Raw genomic sequence first — 21,311 nt, 5'->3', positions numbered from 1 at the left:
GATCCTCCCCTCTCTCAATCTCCCACAGTGCTGGGATTACAGGACTGAGCCACCATATCCAGACCCATCCAGAAACTGTGGAAATATTTAGATATTTCTAGAGTTACACTCGGCACTCTAGAGTGGACAGACACCATATGACACGTTATACGGATTTCTGGCAAGAGGCCCAAATACAATAAGAATCCAAATGGATTTGCCTCAAACATTGATTTTCAACACAATTAAGTTATGAGAAAAGGGAAAATAATAGATTAAATATAACAATATTTTTGCAGACAACTAACATAAGAAAACGTTACCAATACATGTTCTATGTTTTAAAAATCATCTAAGACCAGGCACAGTGGCTCACACCTGTAATCCCAGCACTTTGGGAGGCCGAGGCGGGCGGGCTGCTTGAACCCAGGAGTTTGAGACCAGCCTGGGCAACAAGGGGAAACCTCATCTCTACAAAAAATGCAAAATTAGCCAGGCGTGGTGGTGCATGTCTGTAGTCCCAGCTACCTGGGTGGCTGAGGTAGGAGAACTGCTTGAGCCCAGGAGGCAGAGACTGAAGTGAGCCAAGATCACACACCACTGCACTCCAGCCTGGGAGACAAAGTGAGACCACCTTGCCTCAAAAAAGTTAAATAGCTAATTAATTAAAAAATAAAACAATAAAAATCATCTTAAGTCTTTAACAGATATGTCAAAATTCTGAAAGTGGGACAAATTTTGCCAGAAACCATCAGAATTATAATCCTCATGATGCCACTTCAGCCTGCTACTTGATAAAGAAGAGATTCTGGTTCAGTCCATAAGTCAGTGATTCTCAACAGGGAACACCACTGCACATGCACTTCACGTCACCCCAAAACTTCAGAGCACGGGGAGGCATTACTGTTTCACATATTCTCTATAGTGAAAGCTGTTCATAACACTGCTATTGGGCAACTGAGTATTTCAGCATAAAAATACCAGTTTCAGGCCAGGTGGTGGCTCACAACTGTAGTCCCACTATTTGAGTCCAGGAGTCTGAAACCAGCCTGGGCAACACAGGGAGACCCCATCTCTACAAATCATTTTTAAAATTAGCGGGGCATGGTGGTGTACACCTGTACACCCAGCTACTAGGGAAGCTGAGGTGGGACGACTGCTTGAGCCCAGGAGGTCAAGGCTGCAGTGAGCTGTGATCGCACCACTGCACTCCAGGTGGGCAAAAGAGCAAGATCCTGTCTCAAAAAACAAAAAAAGTGTGTGTGTGTGTGTGTGTGTGTGTATATGTGTGTGTGTATATATACGTGAATATATATACATATATGTGTGTATACGTATATATACACACATATGTATATACCTATATGTATATATGTGTGTATACACATATATATGTATATACATAGTTTCAATGTGAACTTGTTACTTAAGTTTGATTTTTTCCCCCTATACCTTCAACAGCCCCAACCAAATCTCAGCTCCTAAACTTAAGAAAGATGCAGCTATTGTTTAGGAAGTGAGATAAAATGCCAACTAGGAAGCAGTAGGTCCAATGACAACTGAATAAAATATTTCAAGTAAAAATCTCATTTGATAGTTATAGCAAACACACAGAATGATTTTTTTAAAAAAACAAATACTGCCATGAGTGAAAGTAGGAAGATAGAGAAATTAAACATAAACCTGACTTTAGACTTTTCACATCCATAGACTGCCTGGTGATAAACTGAAGCCTCTATACCCTTTCCTGTAAGACCCTTTCATACCCACTACCTACCTCAGTCTTCCTGACAACCAGTGAGAAGTAAAACTGGCTCTCCTGGGTTGAGCCCCAACTACTGAAAAACACAGAGAGCTATGAAGCATGCAAAGAATCTAGAAATTCATAGGAGGAGTAGGATAAAGGTTAGCCCAGACCCTAGTTCTCAAAAATATTCATTCATTCACTGATATAAAAATACCTGAGTGCTTAGTATGTATGTAGCAGGCACTGCTGTACATACTAAGATACAGCTTTGAACAAAACAGATAAAATTACTGGCCCTCAGGACGCTTAAATTCTAGAGTAGAGAGAGACAAATAATAAACAAGATGACTAAGCATATTAGAAGTGTTATGAAGAAAATTAATGCTGTGGGGAGGGATAATGGACAGGGATGAAATTTTAGATATGGCAGTCATGGAGGACCTCACTGAGAAGGCGATACCTGAGAAAACAAGCGAAGGTGGAGAGCAATCCAGGCAGAGCAAACAGCAAGTAAAAGGCTTGAGGCTTGTTTACAGGAAAAAAAAAAAGGTGGCAAGAGTGGCTGCAATGAAATGGAAAAGGTGGGAAACAGATTAGTTCAGAGATAAACTATATTTGGCCCTTGAACAACATGGAGATTAGGGGGACCAACCTCCCACACAGTAGAAAATCCATGTATAACTTTTAACTCCCCCAAAACTACTGATAGCCTACTGTTGACCGGAAGCCTTTACTAATAGCATAAACAGTCGAATAACACATATTTGTATATGTATTATACACTGTATTCTTGTAATACATTAGAGAAAAGAAAATGTTATTAAGAAAATCATAAGGAAGAGAAAATACATTTACTAACTCATTAAGTCAAAGTGGCTCATCATAAAGGTCTTCATCATCATCACCTTCACCTTGAGTAGGCTGAGGAGGAGGAGGAGGAAGAAGAGGGGTTGTTCCTGCTGTCTCAGGGGTGACAGAGCAGGTAGAAAACTCACGTGTAAGTGGACGCGCACAGTTCAGACCTGTGTTGTTCAAGGGTCAAAAGTATATGGAGGGAAGCTGAAGTGCGCAATACAGAGCATGTAGATGGCCTTGTAGAGTTTTTGAGGGACTCTGGCTTTTAATCCAAGTAAAAGAGGTGATCACTAGAGGGTTCTGAACAGAATTAGCTCCTCTGATGACAGCAGATTGTACGGAGGGCAAAGGCAAGGGTGGATCATGGTTTGGACAAGAATAGTGAGAAGTGGTCAGAGTACAGACATATTTTGAAGGTAGAGCCAAAGAATCTTCTGAGAAATAGGAGTGGGGCATAAGAGAAAGAAGAATCAAGGAGGGCCAAGGCTTTTGGCACAAGCAATGGAATGAGAAATTTGCCATCAACCAAGATGAGAGCGTGGGAAAAAATAGATTTGAAGGAGAGACCAGTTCTGTTTTAGCATCACTGAGCCTGAAATGAGCTTGAGTTATTAAACACTCCAGGAAAGATGCTGAATAGGCAGCTGGATATATGAGTCTAGGATTCAGGAATACACGTTACAGCACAGATTTAATATGGTGTTCTTATCTAACCCTGTGTCTTTTTAAGGACGTAACTATGTACACAAATTGAAGTGCAATTTCATAAGGCAACTGATTCAATACAATAGCAGAACAAAAGCAGGGCATTAGGTAGCGCTGCTCTATTCTCTAGATACATTGTTGTCTACCCAGTGAGAAAAGCAGTCTATGGTGAGTGCTGACATGACCGCCCTAAAAACCTGATGTCCCTAAAAACATCTAGTACCAACTGCAGACATTCCAGAGACAACTGTACATTTACATTCACACCTCTACCTTTACCACCCTGATTCTCAACCTCAGGTTCCACTACTGATGTCAGGTTTTGGCACAGCTGTCCCCAACATCCTCTCACCACATAAGATAATATGACTTATGTGAAACTTACACCCAACAGCTATGTCAATATGTTTGCTCGATACTGTTGATGCGTTAGTTGACATCTACCCTCTCAACAACTGAATCCTCCTCATTCCCAGTTTATCAGCTACAAAGCTGACCTGAGGTTGAAATTTTTTTCCAACTTTAAATGGAAAAGTCTCACATTTTATACTCAGTGTATATACTACTTTAGAGATGGATTTTTTTAAAAAACACTTAACATCAATAACCCAAAATACACTGTATCTAACGAAATCTGGGGAACATAAGGCAGGCAGAAAAGGGAAGTAAAGATTAATTTTGAGTACATGTGAACTTGTTAGTCTTACTGCTCAAGCCTTTTTTTAAATTAACCCAACACAACGTAAACAAGTTTTTAAAAAGTATTTAACATATTTCAGTTATGTTTACACATCAGAATATGGCTATCCCATAGAAACAGGCCTATAATTATAACCTTACGTATAACAGTCCAGAATGACATTGTACAGTTAATAGTAAAAAATATTTGCCGATAGGAAAGACATAGTCCACATTACTAAGAACCAAATACAATCAACCCTTGGCCCTAAGAATCTAGAAACTTTGCAGGTAGAAACAGCAACTTAATGACAAATCGTTTTATAAATAAAACAAGGTCAAATCCAATACTGGTCCTATTGGTAGAAGTTTTTGTTCCACTTTTTTTTTCTTTTTTTTTTTTTTTTGAGACGGAGTTTTGCTCTTGTTGCCCAGGCTGAAGTGCAATGGTGCAGTCTTGGCTCACTGCAACCTCCACTTCCCAGGTTCAAGCAATTCTCCTGCCTCAGCCTCCCGGGTAGCTGGGACTACAGGCATGTGCCACCATGCCCAGCTAATTTTGTATTTTTAGTAGAGACGGGGTTTCTTCATGTTGGTCAGGCTGGTCTCAAACTCCCGACCTCAGGTGACCCGCCCACCTCTATCTCCCAAAGTGCTGGGATTAACAGACCTGAGCCACTGTGCCTGGCCTTGTTCCACTTTTAAATTGAACTCAGTGATTAAAATGAAAAGAGATGGGCCGGACCCAGTGGCTCACCCCTGTAATCCTGGCACTCTGGGAGGCTGAGGTGGGTGGATCGCTTGAGCACAGGAGTAAGATGCCAGCCTGGGTAACAAGGTAAAACCCTGTCTCTCCAAAAAAAAAAAATACAAAAATTTGCCGGGCGTGGTGGTATGCACCTGTAGTCCCAGCTACCCAGAAGGCTGAGGTGGGAGGATGGCTTGAGCTTAGGAAGTCAAGGCTGCAGTGAGCCATGATTGCACCACTGCACTCCAGCCTCGCGACCCTGTCTCAAAAAAATAAATAAAATGCAAAGAGGTACAAGGATGGCTAGTCGTCTAGTCAAAAGAAGTAATAAGGATATGCAGAAAAAGGCAGGACCAAGAAAAAATAATGTCATAAAGACAAACATGTTGATTCATCTAACTTGTGTGTTTCAAGGGAAGAAAATACTTCAAATCAGGTGTTCTTATCCTGAGATCCACTGACTTGAAGCAACCTAGGGTTGAAATGAAGCCCTGATTCCTAAAGGATTCTAAGACCTTTAGTGACCTTCACTGTGAGGTTAAGAACCGTCACAATGAAGTCTAGTTCATTTTCATCTATAAACCTACATGTACTATAACACCATCTTGTAGTCCAAGTATTCATAGTACACTACTACCTGCAAATAAAAAAAAAAAAAAATGATTTTAAGAGTGTTCCAAAGGCATACAAGCAATTAAAAGACAATCACACCCAACATAAAAGCTCACAGATATGTAAAGATTCCATTTATATGAATATCCAGAATAGGTAAATCCACAGACACCAAAAGCAGACTGGTAGTTATCAAGGGTTAGCGGGCAAGGGTAGGGGGCAGTAACTTCTTAATGGGTACATAGTTTCCTTTTGGGATGATGAAAATGTTTTGGAACAACACAGAGGTAGTGGTTACACAATGTGAATGCACTAAATGCCAAATGAGTTGTTCACTTGCAAAACGGTGAATTTTTATGTTAAATCAATTTGACCTCAATAAGGAAACTAGAAACAAAACCCTTTTGTATCTCCTGTTTAAATCTTTTTAACTGACAATCATACTATATGTTGCCCCTCAATTTGGAGCAGAAAAATCAGTGGAATAAAATGGGACAACACAGACAGAAAAGATGGCTTGGTGTGTTTTCATCCCCTCATCCTCAGGATGGGAAGAAACTAGAACTAACAGTTGCTAAGTGCCTACCACATCTGGAGGTCAGAAGGATTCATCTGCTGGGATATTCTTTTTTGCCAGAACAAAGCTAAAATTGAAAACTCAGGATTTCACCTGGGCCCAGCAAATTAAGCCTATAATCCCAACACTTTAGGAGGCTGAGGTGGGAGGATCGCTTGAGCCTAGGAGTTCAAGACCATCCTGGGCAACACAGGGAGACCCCCATCTTTACAAATAATAATTAAAAACAATAGCAGGGCACAGTGGTACATGCTAATGGGGAGTCCCAGCTACTGGGGAGGCTGAGGTGGCAGGTCACTTGAACCCAGGAGGTTGAGGCTGCAGTGAGCCATGATTGCATCACTGCCCTCTAGCCTGGGTGACAGAGTGAGATCCCATCTTGGGGGGAGGGAGGGAATGATATATATAATTTTATATATATATATATAATTTAATTTTAAAACTCACGATTTATTGGAAATCAATTCCTAGGACTCACAGGTTCATACACCTAAACCTTCTGTATTCTTGGGCTGTACCCAGAGGGATAAATAAAAGAAGTTGGTACTGAGGGAAAACATACAGCTAAGGTATAGTTAAGGCTTAGCTACTGTTCCACACAAAGTTTAAACTTAGTAATCATTCAAAATTTCCCTTATAAGACCAAATGTCAAAGTAAGCAGCCCATCCAAATAATTTAATAAAAATCAAACATCTAATCTACTCAAAAAAAATACTGAAGACTCAAGTCACTGCTTTTGTGAATTACATCACAATTAACTCACAAGGTCAAGAACTGAAGAAAAACTCTCCTCTCCTATGTCTCTGTCCTTTAACAGCATTTCCTGAGGAAAATGTCACAATACATACGAACCATAACTTGAAGTATGGAATCAGCTGGCTACATGTAATCAGTTCCATAAAGTTTGCAAACATTTACTACATGACATTCATGTTAAATTAACACCAGTATTTTCAAGGTCAATATGTTTGTTCAACTTCTTGGAGTCACACATTTTTGTGGTATTTTTAACATCTGACTAAAGCTTCTATCATCACAAGATGCTCACACTGTTTACAAATACTTGGAAACAGCAGCTGGTGTTCCTCAGTTACATCTTGTTACAATAAACAGAGTAGCAGTTTTAAAGTCCAGGTATATATTTTACTACTGATGTGTAAAAACTTTGCTTTAACTTAAACGTTTCCACTGTCCCCAGTAATGGAGAGACATGAACACAATTAATTGTGGGCAATTTAGTACAAAGTTATGACAAGATCACAAATACACAAATTTTTATGTATGCATACTTGAAAGTACAGCTAACATGCTGAATGAATTAAATGCTAGTGACTTTGCGCATATATATATACACACATACACATTTTTGCGTGTGCGTGGAGACACAGTCTCACTATGTTACCCATGCTGGAGTGCAAGTGCTATTCACACACCGATCATGGCATACTACAGCCTCAAACTCTTGGTCTCAAGCAAGTGGCTAAGACTACAAACGTGTGTCGGCACACCCAGCTCTTTTCATATCATTTTTACTACCTTTTCCCATCCCATGCAAAAAATGCAGAATACAGAAACTTACCCACACAAGCATTGAGGAAGAGCCAATCAGTCTTTTTCATCCTGTTTTTAATTTGCTTTAGTTTTTTAAAGTCTACTTCAAGTTCCTCCTTGCTGCCCACAGCACCAGCCAATTCAATCCTCTGAAAATCCATTTTCACTTCAGAGTCCCGCTTCGTAGCAGGAGGTGATCTCCTTTGGCTATTACCACTACTGCAACTTCCCCTCCACCGAGCTCTGTCTTGCTCATTTATTATTGAAGAAGCCTCTTCAGTCTCTGCCAATTCTATTGCTTCAATGTTATTAGGTCTGGGATGATCACAAACAACACATCTTTTAGCCTTGGCCCAGTTTTCATATGTGCAAACAGAGCAAGTCCAGTGCTGTGTCCTAGTGTTCAGTTTATTTCTATCATTGTATTCCTCACAAGGATCAACAGAAAAAGCAACTGGTCTTGAGCCAGATCCTGAGGACTGAGGAGATTCTGTAGGACTCCTGGTCCTACGCTGGGATAAGCACTGGGTACATCTGATTGCTCTTGGCCAGTTCAAATATGTACACATGTGGCATGACCACTTATTTGCATTTTCCATGCTATATGAAGATTTCACCCTTGGTCTTGCACTAGAGTCTGGACATATCAAAGGACTACTTCCTCCTTCAGTGCTGGAAGGATCCCAATCTCTACCAACATCACTTGAACCACTTTTAAATGGATCTTCTGTAATAATTGTTCCACTAGGTCTTTGGGCACGACACATAGTACACTTGATTGCAGATGGCCAGTTTTCATACGTACAATATTCACAAGCCCACTTAATTCCACGTTCTGACATTGTGCACTTCTGGAAGTGAGCTGTGTCAGGCAGGAAGCTATAAATAATTAGGACATGGTTATTAAAATAACTACATTCCACCTCCAAAAATATGCTGCCCAAAAAGCATGTCCTTCAACCTACAAAATATAAATTTCTCAAAAGATGCATGTAACATTTCGACATTGAATTATCCTAATTTTCTTTTTTGATTTCCATAGAAACACTGGAGATAAATTCTCAAAGAAAAAATCTTAGACCTTGAGATTTAATAAAATTGAACTTTGGAATGCAAAAGAGTAGGCAGGAGATATAATGAGGTTTGATCTAAGAAGGATGAGATTAAAGGGAAGCCACTAATAGAAATGTTTGATTTCAGGGAGGCCATCACATCAATTTAGAAAAGTAACCAATAGTTTAAAGAGACAAAGGTAGAGGAAATGACACAAACTAAAAAATAGCTTAAACACATAACCACTCTCAAATTATGAACACAGATTATGATTCATGAATTCAGACGATCAAACAATGTCTATTTTATCATTCTCGCTAACAGAGAAAAGCAACTTAAAATGTTAATTATCCACTGTTCTTAATTAGCACAGGTAGTAAAGAAACATGTTGAGAAGTAATGGCTACAATTAACACAGTAACATTATGAAATAGGTAGTTCCTTGATATTCTGTAGCCTCAAAATCTAGTTCTATCTGGAGCAAAAAAAAAGAAGACTGTACTGGGGAAAATTAAATCTGCGGAAGGTCACTGAAATAACTAGTAGCATAATCATTCCAATATAATTGTGAATGTTCATAATTAAAATATTTTAAATTTTGAATATTTAAAATATACTCAAAATCTAATTCATGGCCGGGGGCGGTAGCTCACGCCTATAATCCCAGCATTTTGGGAGGCTGAGGCAGGTAGATCACAAGGTCAGGAGTTCAAGACCAGCCTGGCCAAGATGGTGAAACCCCGTCTCTATAAAAATACAAAAATTAGCTATGCATGGTGGTAGGTGCCTGTAATCCCAGCTACTCAGGAGGCTGACACAGAGAACTGCTTGAACCCGGCAGGCAGAGGCTGCAGTGAGCCAAGATCGCACCACTGCACTCTAGCCTGGGCGACAGAGCGAGACTCCATCCCCTGCACCTAAAAAAATCCAATTCATATTTAAAAGATATTCACACTACTTAAAAGATTTCTAGGATTCAACAGTGGGCTAACACTACATTATAATGAAGAAAGACTTCATAATTTAATGGCAACTAATTCATAAATGAAGCAACTTACATAACAAATTTAATGATTTTTTTTAATGGCTTGAATTTAGACACTGGCCACTTTTCTTAAATACTTTCATCAACTCAGTATCATCCCAACACCTATTTTTCACCAGGAAAGAGAAAGAAATCCTAGGCAGAGTATAGAAGCTTTGCTCTCTCTTTCTCAGGGATTTTTCCTGAACCCAGAGGGTTAAATCTTTCTTTTTTTTTGTTTTTTGTTTTTGTTTTGAGATGGAGTCTTGCTATGTTTTGCCCAGGCTGGAATGCAGTGGAGTGGTGCAATCTAAGCTCACTGCAACCTCCGCCTCCCAGGTTCAAGCGATTCTCCTGCCTCAGCCTCCCAAGTAGCCAGGATTACAGGTGCATGCCACCATGCCCTGTATTTTTTTGTATTTTTAGTAGAGATAGGGTTTCAGCGTCTTGGCCAGGCTTCTCTTGAACTCCTGACCTCGTGATCCACCCGCCTCGACCTCCCAAAGTGCTAGGATTACAGGCATGAACCACCGTGCCCGGCCTAAATCTTTCACTTTTGAAGTATACTGTATTATGTTCCTGCCTGCCAAGTCCATACACCATTTATAGTGTGAACTCTGCTAAGAAGAAAAAAAAAATCACTGTAAGAAAGTATACTGTTTAATAGCTAAAATAAAAACCACACTTACTAAGATTTTAGTTCCCACGCTATAACCTCCACCTTGCACATGATTAGAATAAAAGTACGGTTTGCAAATCAGATGGAAGACAAGACTCCGTCTTCATGCTGGCTCAGACTCTGACTTCCTCAGGAGATAACGTGATAACTGGTTCTGTCTGACTGTGAATAGCTATTCCTGTAAAGGAGACCAAAACTGAATTTCACTTGAAGCCTGCTACTTTAGCTAGAAGATTTTTAAGGCTTTATTTTTATCAATTCTCTATTTTAACCCTACTCACTTAACAATGGACAACTATATTTAGAATTTTAATTTAACAAAACAATGAAATTGGCTAATCAATTCGGCTGGTCAGCCAAATTAAACATGGATGAGACATTTTTCTATATAACCTTAACCCTGTGCTGTATACACAGGTCTAACATTACTATTAATTTGGCAGTGGTAAGTTAATTCCTACCTGTATTACTCTATTACTAAAAGGGAAAAGATGATAAAATCCAAAAAAGTAGAAAAAGCAAAGTAATTGCTTATATTTAGCTATGAAACCACCTTCAGCAACTGCATTTTTTTCCCTTATCCAAGTAATATAAAATTATCTTGCTTAAATTTTTAAATTTAGTTTGTATAATGGTTACTTACAAACTGATAGCAGCCCAAAAATGTATGGAAGAGCAGAGAACTATAATCATATAAGCATCCAGAAAGTAGACAATACAGATTTAATGGCAATTTTCATACTCTTTAGGCAGATTCTTTTAGTTTCTCAGGAATGAAATATAAGTTACTTGCTCATGCTACTGGAAATTAAAATGAGCATGTAGAAACTTATTAACAAGATAAATGCCATAATGAACATATATCCAGGGCTACTCTAAGTAATTTCAATATATCTTTTAAAATATTCACATTCAAAATCCATACTTGTTTTGATAAGTCTTACTACGTAGGTGCAACTAAACAGCCCGTAACCTTATGTTATCTTAGCTAATCTTCATGTAACTAATATACTGGCATAATATATTTAAATGTCCAGGCTGATTTAAAAAACAAAAAATTGCCATAAAAAAAATCACTGTCATAAATGCCTGGTAAAATAATGGACAGATAGCTACCTAATTAGCCCACCAACCTCTGAAAATCCAGGTAACTAAGCAATACCAAAACCAAGCTCAAGAGTTTTAAGAGATGTGCCTTATATTAGATAATAAGCACAGTGGCTCAAGTCTTTAATCCCAGCACTTTGGGAGAATGAGGTGGGAGGATCACTTGAGCCCAGGATTCAAGACCAACCTGGGCAACATAGCAAGACTCCATCACTACAAAAAAGGAAAAAAAAAAAAAAAAAAAACACGATTTTTGTTGTTGTTGATACAGTCTCACTCTGTCACCCAAGCTGGAGTGCAGTGGCACAATCTTGGCTCACTGCAGCCTCCGCCTCCCAGGTTCAAGCAAATCTCCTGCCTCAACCTCCAGAGTAGCTGGGACTACAGGTGCATCCCACCATGCCCAGCCAATTTTTTTATTTTTAGTAGAGACGGAGTTTCACCGTGTTGGCCAGGCTGGTCTCAAACTCCTGGCCTCAAGTGATCCACCTGCCTCAACGTCCCAAAGAGCTGGGATTACAGGCGTGAGCCACTACGCCCGACCAAAAAAAAAATTTTTTTTTAATTAGCCAGGTGCAGTCGCCTGTGCCTATAGTCCCAGCTACTCAGGAGGCCAAGGAAGGAGTATCATTTGAGTATAGGAGTTCAAGACTACAGTGAGTTATGACTGTGCTACTGTGCTTCAGCCTGGGATGACAGAGCAAGGCTGCCTCAAGGAAAAAAAAAAAAAAAGTAATGATGTACAGCGTTCACTCTGAGGGAACTTGAAACATTGCAGGAATCTTGTTTAGTAACTGCAAGGTAAAATTCATTGAAGAGTGGCTGGGCGCTCACGCCTGTAATCCCAGCACAGGAGGCCTAAGTAGGTGGATTGCTTGAATCCAAGAGTTTGAGACCAGCCTGGGCAACATGGCAAAACCCCATCTCTTCAAAAAATACAAAAATTAGCCCAGGGTGGTGGCACATGCCTGTAGTCTCAGCTACTCAGGAGGCTGAGGCAGGAGGATCGCTTCAGCCCAGGGTACTTGAGGCTGCAGTGAGCCATGATCACACCATTGCACTCAGAGTGAGACCTTGTCTCAAAAAAAAAGAAAGAAAGAAAAGAAAAAATTCATTGAAGATTATCTGAGACAGCTATTTCTAACTGTGGTAATTAGTAAACAGCACTGAACAGCAAGGATAACATCAACAGAACTATGTGTTTTTTTGCAGTATTACGAAGAAATTAACAGAGTACACTTTTTCCAGATGTCAAAACATTCCAAAAAGTACATAAAATTATTTCCAAAGTAGCCAGCTCTAAAAGTTAATACTCTACCTTGAAATAAAACTTACTAAATATCACTTTAAGTATTAAATATATTCATACACCCAAGTAAATTTAGTTTACAAGATTAATTTTGCATGCAAAGCAGATTTGCAAATTCAGTCCAAGGACTCAAACTTCAATTAATTGGTAAAAGAAAACCACAATAAAATCAACATAATCTGGGCCTTCTTTAAGGAGAACTGGACAAAACTGCTACTCTTAAGACAAATATTTCTTGGTTCAAATGCAACCAACTGTTCTCATCCTGTGGACCAAGGAGACCAGGAATCCATTTGTGCATCAAGCTCTGCCTGTAGAATGAATAATGTCTCTAAATATATCAACCATTTACTACTACTAAATTTACAAGTACTAAATTCGTAACTGTTTTTAATTACATACTTTCCAATTCAGATAATAAAAGTGCACAAATATTACGGTGTATGTACTAATAGCAGGCAGGGGAAAGGGACTTACATAATTGAACATTTTTTATACTGTCATGTTTAATATTTGTGAAGCATTACTAAACACTATACAAAAATTATATTTATACTGAAGTCAATTCCTCAAAATTGTAGCTACACTACAAATTTCCCCAACCACCTACTAAACAATCATAGAGAACTGAAGAAATGAAATAATTCTCGGCTGGGCGCAATGGCTGATGCCTATAATCCCAGCACTTTGGGAGGCCGAGGCGGGTGGATCACTTGAGGTCAGAGGTTCAAGACCAGCCTGGCCAACATGGCGAAACCCCGTCTCTACCAAAAACACAAAAATTGCTGGGTGTGGTGGCAGGTGCCTATAATCCCAGCTACTCGGGAGGCTGAGGCAAGATAATCACTTGAACCCGGGAGGTGGAGGTTGCAGCAAGCCGAGACTGCAGCACTGCAATCCAGTCTGGGCAACAAGAGCAAAACTCCATCTCAAAAAAAAAAAAAAACACACACACAAATAATTCTCTTCAAGTGCAAACTCAGGAAACAAACTGAGATAAGCTCAACTGCCAGTAGTTTCAAATGATGAGAAGTTATACTACTCAGCTACTCAGGAGGCTGAGGCAGGAGAATTGCTTGAACCTGGGAGGTGTAGGTTGTAGTCAGCAGAGATTGCGCCACTGCACTCCAGCCCGGGCGGCCGAGCGAGACTCCATCTCAAACAACAACAACAACAAAAAAAGCAGCCTTAAAGATTTTTATTAGCTTTATTAATACAAATTTATACTTACTAGTATAAATATTTATTAGCTTATTAATATAAATCTGCGGAGATTTACAAATGCTCAGAGAACATCTTAGGGATATAAAGACGAAAGCTAAAACTAAAAAGGATTTTCCAAGCATGTTAAATTTTCAGGCTCTTAAAACATTACAAAGCAATTTTGAACTATAAAATTTCTGTAAATAAAAAACTTTAAACTACTTAACTCTTAAGCCAAAATATCGCACATACTCATCTCTTTTCTCATCAGTATATTCTTTCATCACTGTCTTCTTCGCAATAGTCAACAGGAAAAACAACCGGTCTAGAGCAGGATCATGAAGATCGATGATATGGTAAACCCTTTATCTACAAATCTAACCTCATTTCAGGGCTCCACCAGGTTATCAAATCCTCCATTAAACCCCTTATCTTCTTCTCACAACAAACTCCTATCTTGACTTCTCCAGTTTCCATTAATGACACTATTAATACCTCTGCACCCAGCAGAGAACTCAGAATCACCTTAAATTCTGCCTTCTCCCCACAGATTCTTTCTAGTGGTTTCTATCTAATTACTGTCTTCTCATTCCCACTGCCATCAATCCTTTTCCAGTTCAGGTCAGAACTACCATAAAAGCCTTCTAAGCATCTTCCCTTTCTAAATCCACCCAACTGACCGTTCCACAATTCTCTTTCTGAGGATCTTCTGCAACAGTATAAATTCTCAACTCCTTCCTGTCACACACACACACCACACACTCACTCCCCAACATGCGACACACGCCCCTGACTCATGCATGTGTCACCACCACCCAACATACACATGAAGGTACTGCCTTAGATACAGAAGCACAACAGACACCCTCATTTATAATGAACTCTACCCACCCTTTCAGGTTCAGTTCAAGTCTCATCTTCATGAAGTTTTCAAATCACTCCAAGTACACTCCAAGCAACCATACTTTTACTGACGTCTGGCACTTTATATTTCCTCTTGGGGCTAGTTTTTGGAACACTAATTCATATGTTTTTTCTATGTCACTCACAGCCTTCTATTTCCATCCCTCCCTTCGATTTCCAGTCAAACAGCCAGGCTTTCAAAAACCTTTGTTCAGAGATTACAGTGGCACGGAAGGTAGACCAGCACCTTGTGTTTAGTAAAACCCAAGAAGAGGCCATGTTGAATGACTTGATGAAAGAAAGGAGTAGACCTTGTGAGCAATCTCAGAAGAAATTCTAAAGAGGATGGAATCAACTCCATGGCAGCAACTGAACAGGCAGCAAGACCTCAGTAAAAAGTGTCTGCTAGATATAAACTAGGTGTCAAGCCACAGGCACTAGGGCCCACAGTTGGTGGCAGAGCCACAGAACCTGATGGAACCTTGTGGAGGGCAATGGAAGACAATACCATAACCAATGCAGGCAAATTCTGAACCGTATGACACCATGCCTTCCAATAACAAGAAGAGAGGGGGCCCCAAGGATGACTGAGGTTGAATTTCTTGCCAAAGAAGTAGAATTCAAATCAAGTTAATTTAAAGAAAGCAAACGTGGTACCTTCTTTCTAACTGAGTTTTCGGACTAAGATTCATGTTTGATACACTTGTTATGTCTTCCTATATCCTTGACCAGATTATAAACTGAGCAAAACCTATTACATCTGTTTTTCTCTCATTTCGTAACACACCAGTTAGGTCCATACTGAAGTATAGAACTACATCAACAAATACCTAGAATATTACACAGCAAGCCGTGACTTCAGCACCTTCACATTCTAGCCCCATTAAAAAACATGTAACATGTAATTGAATCCACGAAATTATTAAACACTTTTGCCTCTGCAACTTCGGCATTTGAAATAAAAAGAACTCTTAGGCAAAACACAACCATCACTAAATTATTTGTTAAATGGTTTAGTCTGAAGCTCTCTGGTTCTACAATCCACAATTAAACATACTGTTCTCACATGGCTTCCAAGACATTCTCCTGGTTTTCCTCCAATCTCAGTAGCTTTTCTTCCTCAAACTTGTTGGCTTCCTTATCTTTCTGAATGAGAGCCAAGTGCCCCAAGCTTTGGTCCTCGTCTCTCTAACCTCTAACTACTTTGGGGATCTTAGTCAATCCCTAGGCTTTAAATATCATCTATTTCGTGATAATTTAAAAATTTGTATCTCCAAGTTGGATCTCTCCCCTAACTCAAGATTTGTAAAACCAGCTGCCCACCTGACATCTCAATTTGAAGGTTTAACAAGTTTCTCACACTTACCATGTCCAAAACTCAATTCGTAATCAGAATTTCCTATTTCTGAGCCTCAGTTTTCCCATCTACAAATTGAAGGGATTAGACTACTAAGAGCCACAAAATTGTTCAATAAATGTTTGTTCCTTTCGTCACTGCTCTGAAAGTCTACCATCCTACAACAGACTTGGCACTGTGGCAACCCATAAGCTGGTTAACTATTCAAATCTTGTTATGACAATGACACAAGTACAAAACTTTTGCAACCATTAAGTATCTTCTAAAAGTCCTAAATTAGTGTGAAATTGTATGTAAATAATCAATAATTAGATCTCAAAAATGAGCTGGCATTCCTATAAAAAGAGGTCACTATTATCTATGGCATCTGTATCAAATGAGTAGATCTGAACTAAACATACTGTACACTTCCCAGGAATTTGCGGATAAGTTGGACAAAGTAAAACTAAGTAACACCTGCCAGGGTGACCTTGGCCTTATCAGCACTATGCCTTAATTAACTGAGGTGATTACCCTCTACAACTACAACTAACTTCATTCCAACCAAACCTAAGTCTTCAAAATGTAACAAATTTAAATGTTACATTTTAATCTGTCAAGGCTACATTAGAAAAAACTGTAATAAAAGTTACAACTCTAATAGTCTTGTTTTCTTTTAAACCACTAGACAATTAGCAATCCACTGACTAGAATGAAAGAAGATCTTAAAGACAAAAAGTTAACTTACATTGTGTCAAATCTAGCATGAAACAATATTAATGCTCTTTCTGTTCATCTTGTCATCTCAGGAGGATTTCTAGCTCTTTACATACTTACTCTATCGGAACACTTCAGTTCCTCAGTCCTAACAAGAAAGTGAGCGGGAGTAATACAGATGTCTTGAGCTTCAGTAGAACCTATCTTAGAGCACAGTTCCTTTACAGTTTGAGACATCCCAGGTCAATCATGTACCTTAAATCACAATCCCAAACAACACTAATGTAACAACCTACGACAACATTTATCAAAGGTTTACCACGCACTCAGAAATATGGAGAGATATAACTAGACAAAACACTGTCCCTGTGCTCAGAGAACCTGCAATCTAACTGGATGAAAGACGACAGTTTTCTTAAACATATATGGAAATGGAACAATTAACTCCAAAAATACACAGCAATCCAGCATTTAAATAATAATAAAACAACTTTTGCAAGAACTATGAACATGCTACTTCATTCAGAATTTAATTTCTGTCAGCCAGGCGCGGTGGCTCACGCCTGTAATCCCAGCACTTTGGGAGGCTGAGGCGGGCGGATCACAAGGTCAGGAGTTTGAGACCAGCCTGACCAACATGGTGAAACCCTGTCTCTATTAAAAATACGAGAAAATTAGCTGGGCGTGGTGGCGCGCGCCTGTAACCCCAGCTACTCAGGAGCCTGAGGCAGGAGAATCGCTTGAACCTGGGAGGCAGACGTTGCAGTGAGGCAAGATCGCACCATTGCTCTCCAGCCTGGGCAACACGAGCAAAATTCCATCTCAAAAAAATTGCAGTGAGCCGAGATCGCGCCATTGCTCTCCAGCCTGGGCAACATGAGCAAAATTCCATCTCAAAAAAATTGCAGTGAGCCGAGATCGCGCCATTGCTCTCCAGCCTGGGCAACAAGAGCAAAATTCCATCTCAAAAAAAAAAAAAAAAAAAGAAAGAAAGAAAACTGATTAAGCTGGACTTCACTGATATTTAAAACTTCTGCTCTGTGAAAGACAATGTCAAGAGAATGAGAATACCAAAAACCAGAAAAAAAATTTGCAAAAGATAAGTGACCATTATCCAAAATATACAAAGAACTCTTAAAACTCAGTAAGAAAACCACTCAACTGAAAAATGGGCAAAAGATCTGAACAGACACCTCACCAAAGAATGTATATAGGTGGTAAATAGGCATATGAAAAGATGTTGAACATCTTTTCAAACGCGGGGGGTGGCTCGCACCTATAATCCCAGCACTTTGGGAGGCCAAGGTGGGCTGATCACCTGAGGTCAGGAGTTCAAGACCAGCCTGGCCAACATGGTGAAACCCTGTCTCTACTAAAAATACAAAAATACACCATACGTCATTAGGTAATCACAAATTAAAACACTGAGATACCACCACATACTTACTAGAATGGCTAAAATCCAAAACACTGACACTAACAAATGCTGTCAAGAATGTGGAGCAACAGGAACTCTCATTCATTATTGGTGGGAATTCAAAATCATACTTGTAATCCCAGCACTCTGGGAGGCCAAGGTGGGTGGATTACTTGAGGTCAGGAGTTCAAGACCAGCCTGGCCAACATGGTAAAACCCCATCTCTACTAAAATTACAAAAAATTAGCCAGGTGTGGTGGCAGGTACCTGTAGTTCCAGCTACTTGGGAGGCTGAAGCACAAGAATCACTTGAACCCAGGAGGCGGAGGTTGCAGTAAGCCAAGAATGCGCCACTGCACTCCAGCCTGGGCAACAGAGTGAGACTCCATCTCAAAAAAAAAAAAAAAAAAAAAAAAATCTTTACACCCATATAGTGTGGGAATTTTTTCTAATTGCAAAAAGTTGGAAAGAACCAAGATGTCCTTCAGTAGGTGAATGGATAAACTGTGGTACATCCAGACAATGGAATATTATACAGCTCTAAAAACAAATCTGTGGCTATAAAGCCACAGAAAGATATGGATGAACCTTAAATGCGTATTACTAAGTGAAAGACAACCTGAAACAGTTACATAATGTATGATTCCAACTATATGACATTCTAGAAAAGGCAAAACATGAAGACAGTAAAAAGATCGGGGGGGTTGCAAGAGTTAGAGGGAAGGGATGAATAGAAAGAGCACAGAGGAGTTTTAGAGCAGTGAAATCATTGTGTGCTATTATGATAGATACTTTTCATTATAAATTTGTCAAAGCCCATAGAATCTACAGAGTGAATCCTAATGTAAATTATGTACTTTGGGTGATTATGTGTCAATGTTGGTTCATTAATTGTTAATAAATATACCACTCTGCAGAAGGATGTAGACAGTGGGGGGAACATGGGGGCAGCAGGTGTATGAGAACTCTCTGTATTTTCTGCTCAATTTTGTTGTGAACTTAACACTGCTCTAAAAAATACAGTATTTTTAGGCTAGGCTCAGTGGCTCACGCCTGTAATCCCAGCATTTTGGGAGGCTGAGGTGGGCGGATCACCTGAGATCAGGAGTTCAAGACCAGCCTGGTCAACATGGTAAAACCTTGTCTCTACCAAAAATACAAAAGTTAGCCGGGAGTCGTGGTGGGCGCCTGTAATCCCAGCTACTGCAGAGGCCGAGGCAGGAGAATCACTTGAACCTAGGAGGCAGAGACTGCAGTGAGCCGAGAACACACTACTGCACTCCAGCCTGGGCAACAGAGCAAGACTCTGTCTCAAAAAATAATAATAACGGAGAGTATTTAAAAGGACACAGGGCTGGAGCGGTAGGAACCACTGCTGTAATCCTAGCACCTTGGGAGGCCTAGGAGTTCAAGATCAGCCTGGGCAACATAGTGAGACTCCATCTCTACAAAAAATTGTTATAAAGTTAGCCGGGTATGGTGGCACACGCCTGTAGTCCCAGCTAGGCTGAGGTGAGAGGATCACTTGAGCCCGAAGGTCAATGCTGCAGTGAGCTATGATCACACCACTGCACTACAGCCAAGAGAAAAAGCAAAATCTTGTCTCCAAAAAATATATTTATATCCTTAAGAGAGCATAAAAAGCCCTTCATGACTAACTGATTTTTGGTTCTTAACAGAGAGGGTCTTACTCTGTGGCCTAAGCTAGAGTGCAGCGGCATGATCATGGCTCACTGCAACCTCGACCTCCCAGACTCAAGTGATCCTCCCACCTCAGCCTCCAGAGTAGCCGGGACTACAGGCGAACACCATTACACCGAGCTATTTTTTAAATTTTTATTAGAGACAAGGTCTCATACATTGTCCAGGCTAATCTCAAACTCCAGGCCTCAATCCTCTTGACTCAGCCTTCCAAAGTGCTGGGTTTACAGGCATGAGCCACTGCACATAGCCATGATTAATCTTTTAAGTATCTTCTCAGCTACTCTTCCAAATATATACGTCAAGAATATCCTATAATATTTCCCTTTAATAATTTATTATCTTTCACTAAAGCATAGAAATATGCTTTACTATGGAAAAACCACTTTCATCTCTTGATATTTATACCTAGTTCTCTCACATATATGAAAATGTACCAGGTCGGGTACGGTGGCTCATGCCTGTAATCCCAGCACTCTGGGAGGCCAAGGCAGGTGGATCACCTAAGGTCAGGAGTTTGAGACCAGCCTGGTCAACATGGTGAAACCTCGTCTCTACTAAAAATACAAAAATTAGCTGGACATGGTGGTGGGTACCTATAATCCCAGCTACTCGGGAGGCTAAGGCAGGAGAATTGCTTGAACCCAGGAGGAGGAGGCTGCAGTGAGCCAAGGTTGCACCACTACACTCCAGCCTGGGCGACAGAGCGAGAATCCATGAAAGAAAGAAAGACAGAAGGAAAGGAAGGAAGGAAATGTACTGCACTTCCAAAATGTGAGTTTGAGTCCCTCTGCCTCTCTTACATCTGAAATACTAGCCAAATCCTTAGAACCCAAGCCTCTCATTTGAAAAAATGGGGACCATAATGGCTTACCTATCTTTAAGTGGAGGGCTAAAACTGATCACTTCAAAACCGAAGTCCTATAATTAACATCACGAACACTTGCCAGCTTGACGTAACATCAACTTAAGTTTTGTACGGAGCTTCAGGTAAAGAACACTAACTTCATTGAATCCTCAGGTACCTTCCCTCTTAAAGTACCCCATCTCTTTTTTTTTTTTTTTTTTTTTTTTTTTGAGACAGAGTCTCGCTCTGTTGCCCAGGCTGGAGTGCAACAGCAGATCTCACCCCACTGCAACCTCTGCCTCCCAGGTTCAAGTGATTCTCCTGCCTCAGCCTCCTAAGTAGCTGGGACTACAGGCGTGTGCCACCACACCCAGCTAATTTTTGTATTTTTGATAGAGACAGGGTTTCACTATGTTGGCCAGGCTGGTCTCGAACTCCTGACCTCATGATCCACCCGCCTCGGCCTCCCAAAGTGCTGGGATTACAGGCATGAGCCACGGCGCCCGGCCTCCATTTTTATGAATAAGAATCTGTGTTGGCCAGGCGCGGTGGCTCACACCTG

At 40.1% G+C, this 21,311-nt stretch overlaps 1 protein-coding gene across 5 annotated transcripts in view; it reads right to left on the bottom strand.

Annotated features, from left to right (window-relative positions):
- ZRANB1 (zinc finger RANBP2-type containing 1) overlaps positions 1-21,311 on the bottom strand; it is a 69,573-nt gene that overhangs the window by 35,826 nt on the left and 12,436 nt on the right. Inside the window, exons 2-3 of one of the 5 annotated variants that reach the window (XM_054437186.2) lie at positions 10,220-10,387; positions 7,482-8,332 (exon numbers count right to left, since the gene is read on the bottom strand). The exons of 2 other annotated variants lie outside the window; for them this stretch is intronic. In XM_054437186.2, coding sequence (XP_054293161.1) covers positions 7,482-8,332; positions 10,220-10,260 — 892 coding nt within the window. In that variant the 5' untranslated portion in view covers positions 10,261-10,387. Of the gene's footprint in view, positions 1-7,481; positions 8,333-10,219; positions 10,388-21,311 lie in introns of those variants that run through there. 2 more of the 5 variants (XM_054437188.2, XM_054437190.2) reach the window with 2 other exon arrangements.

Source organism: Pongo pygmaeus, chromosome 8, assembly GCF_028885625.2.
Source record: "Pongo pygmaeus isolate AG05252 chromosome 8, NHGRI_mPonPyg2-v2.0_pri, whole genome shotgun sequence".
Taxonomy (NCBI): domain Eukaryota; kingdom Metazoa; phylum Chordata; class Mammalia; order Primates; family Hominidae; genus Pongo; species Pongo pygmaeus.
The sequence above is the reverse complement of the archived record's forward strand: the minus strand, read 5'-3'. Positions and strand labels throughout refer to the sequence as shown.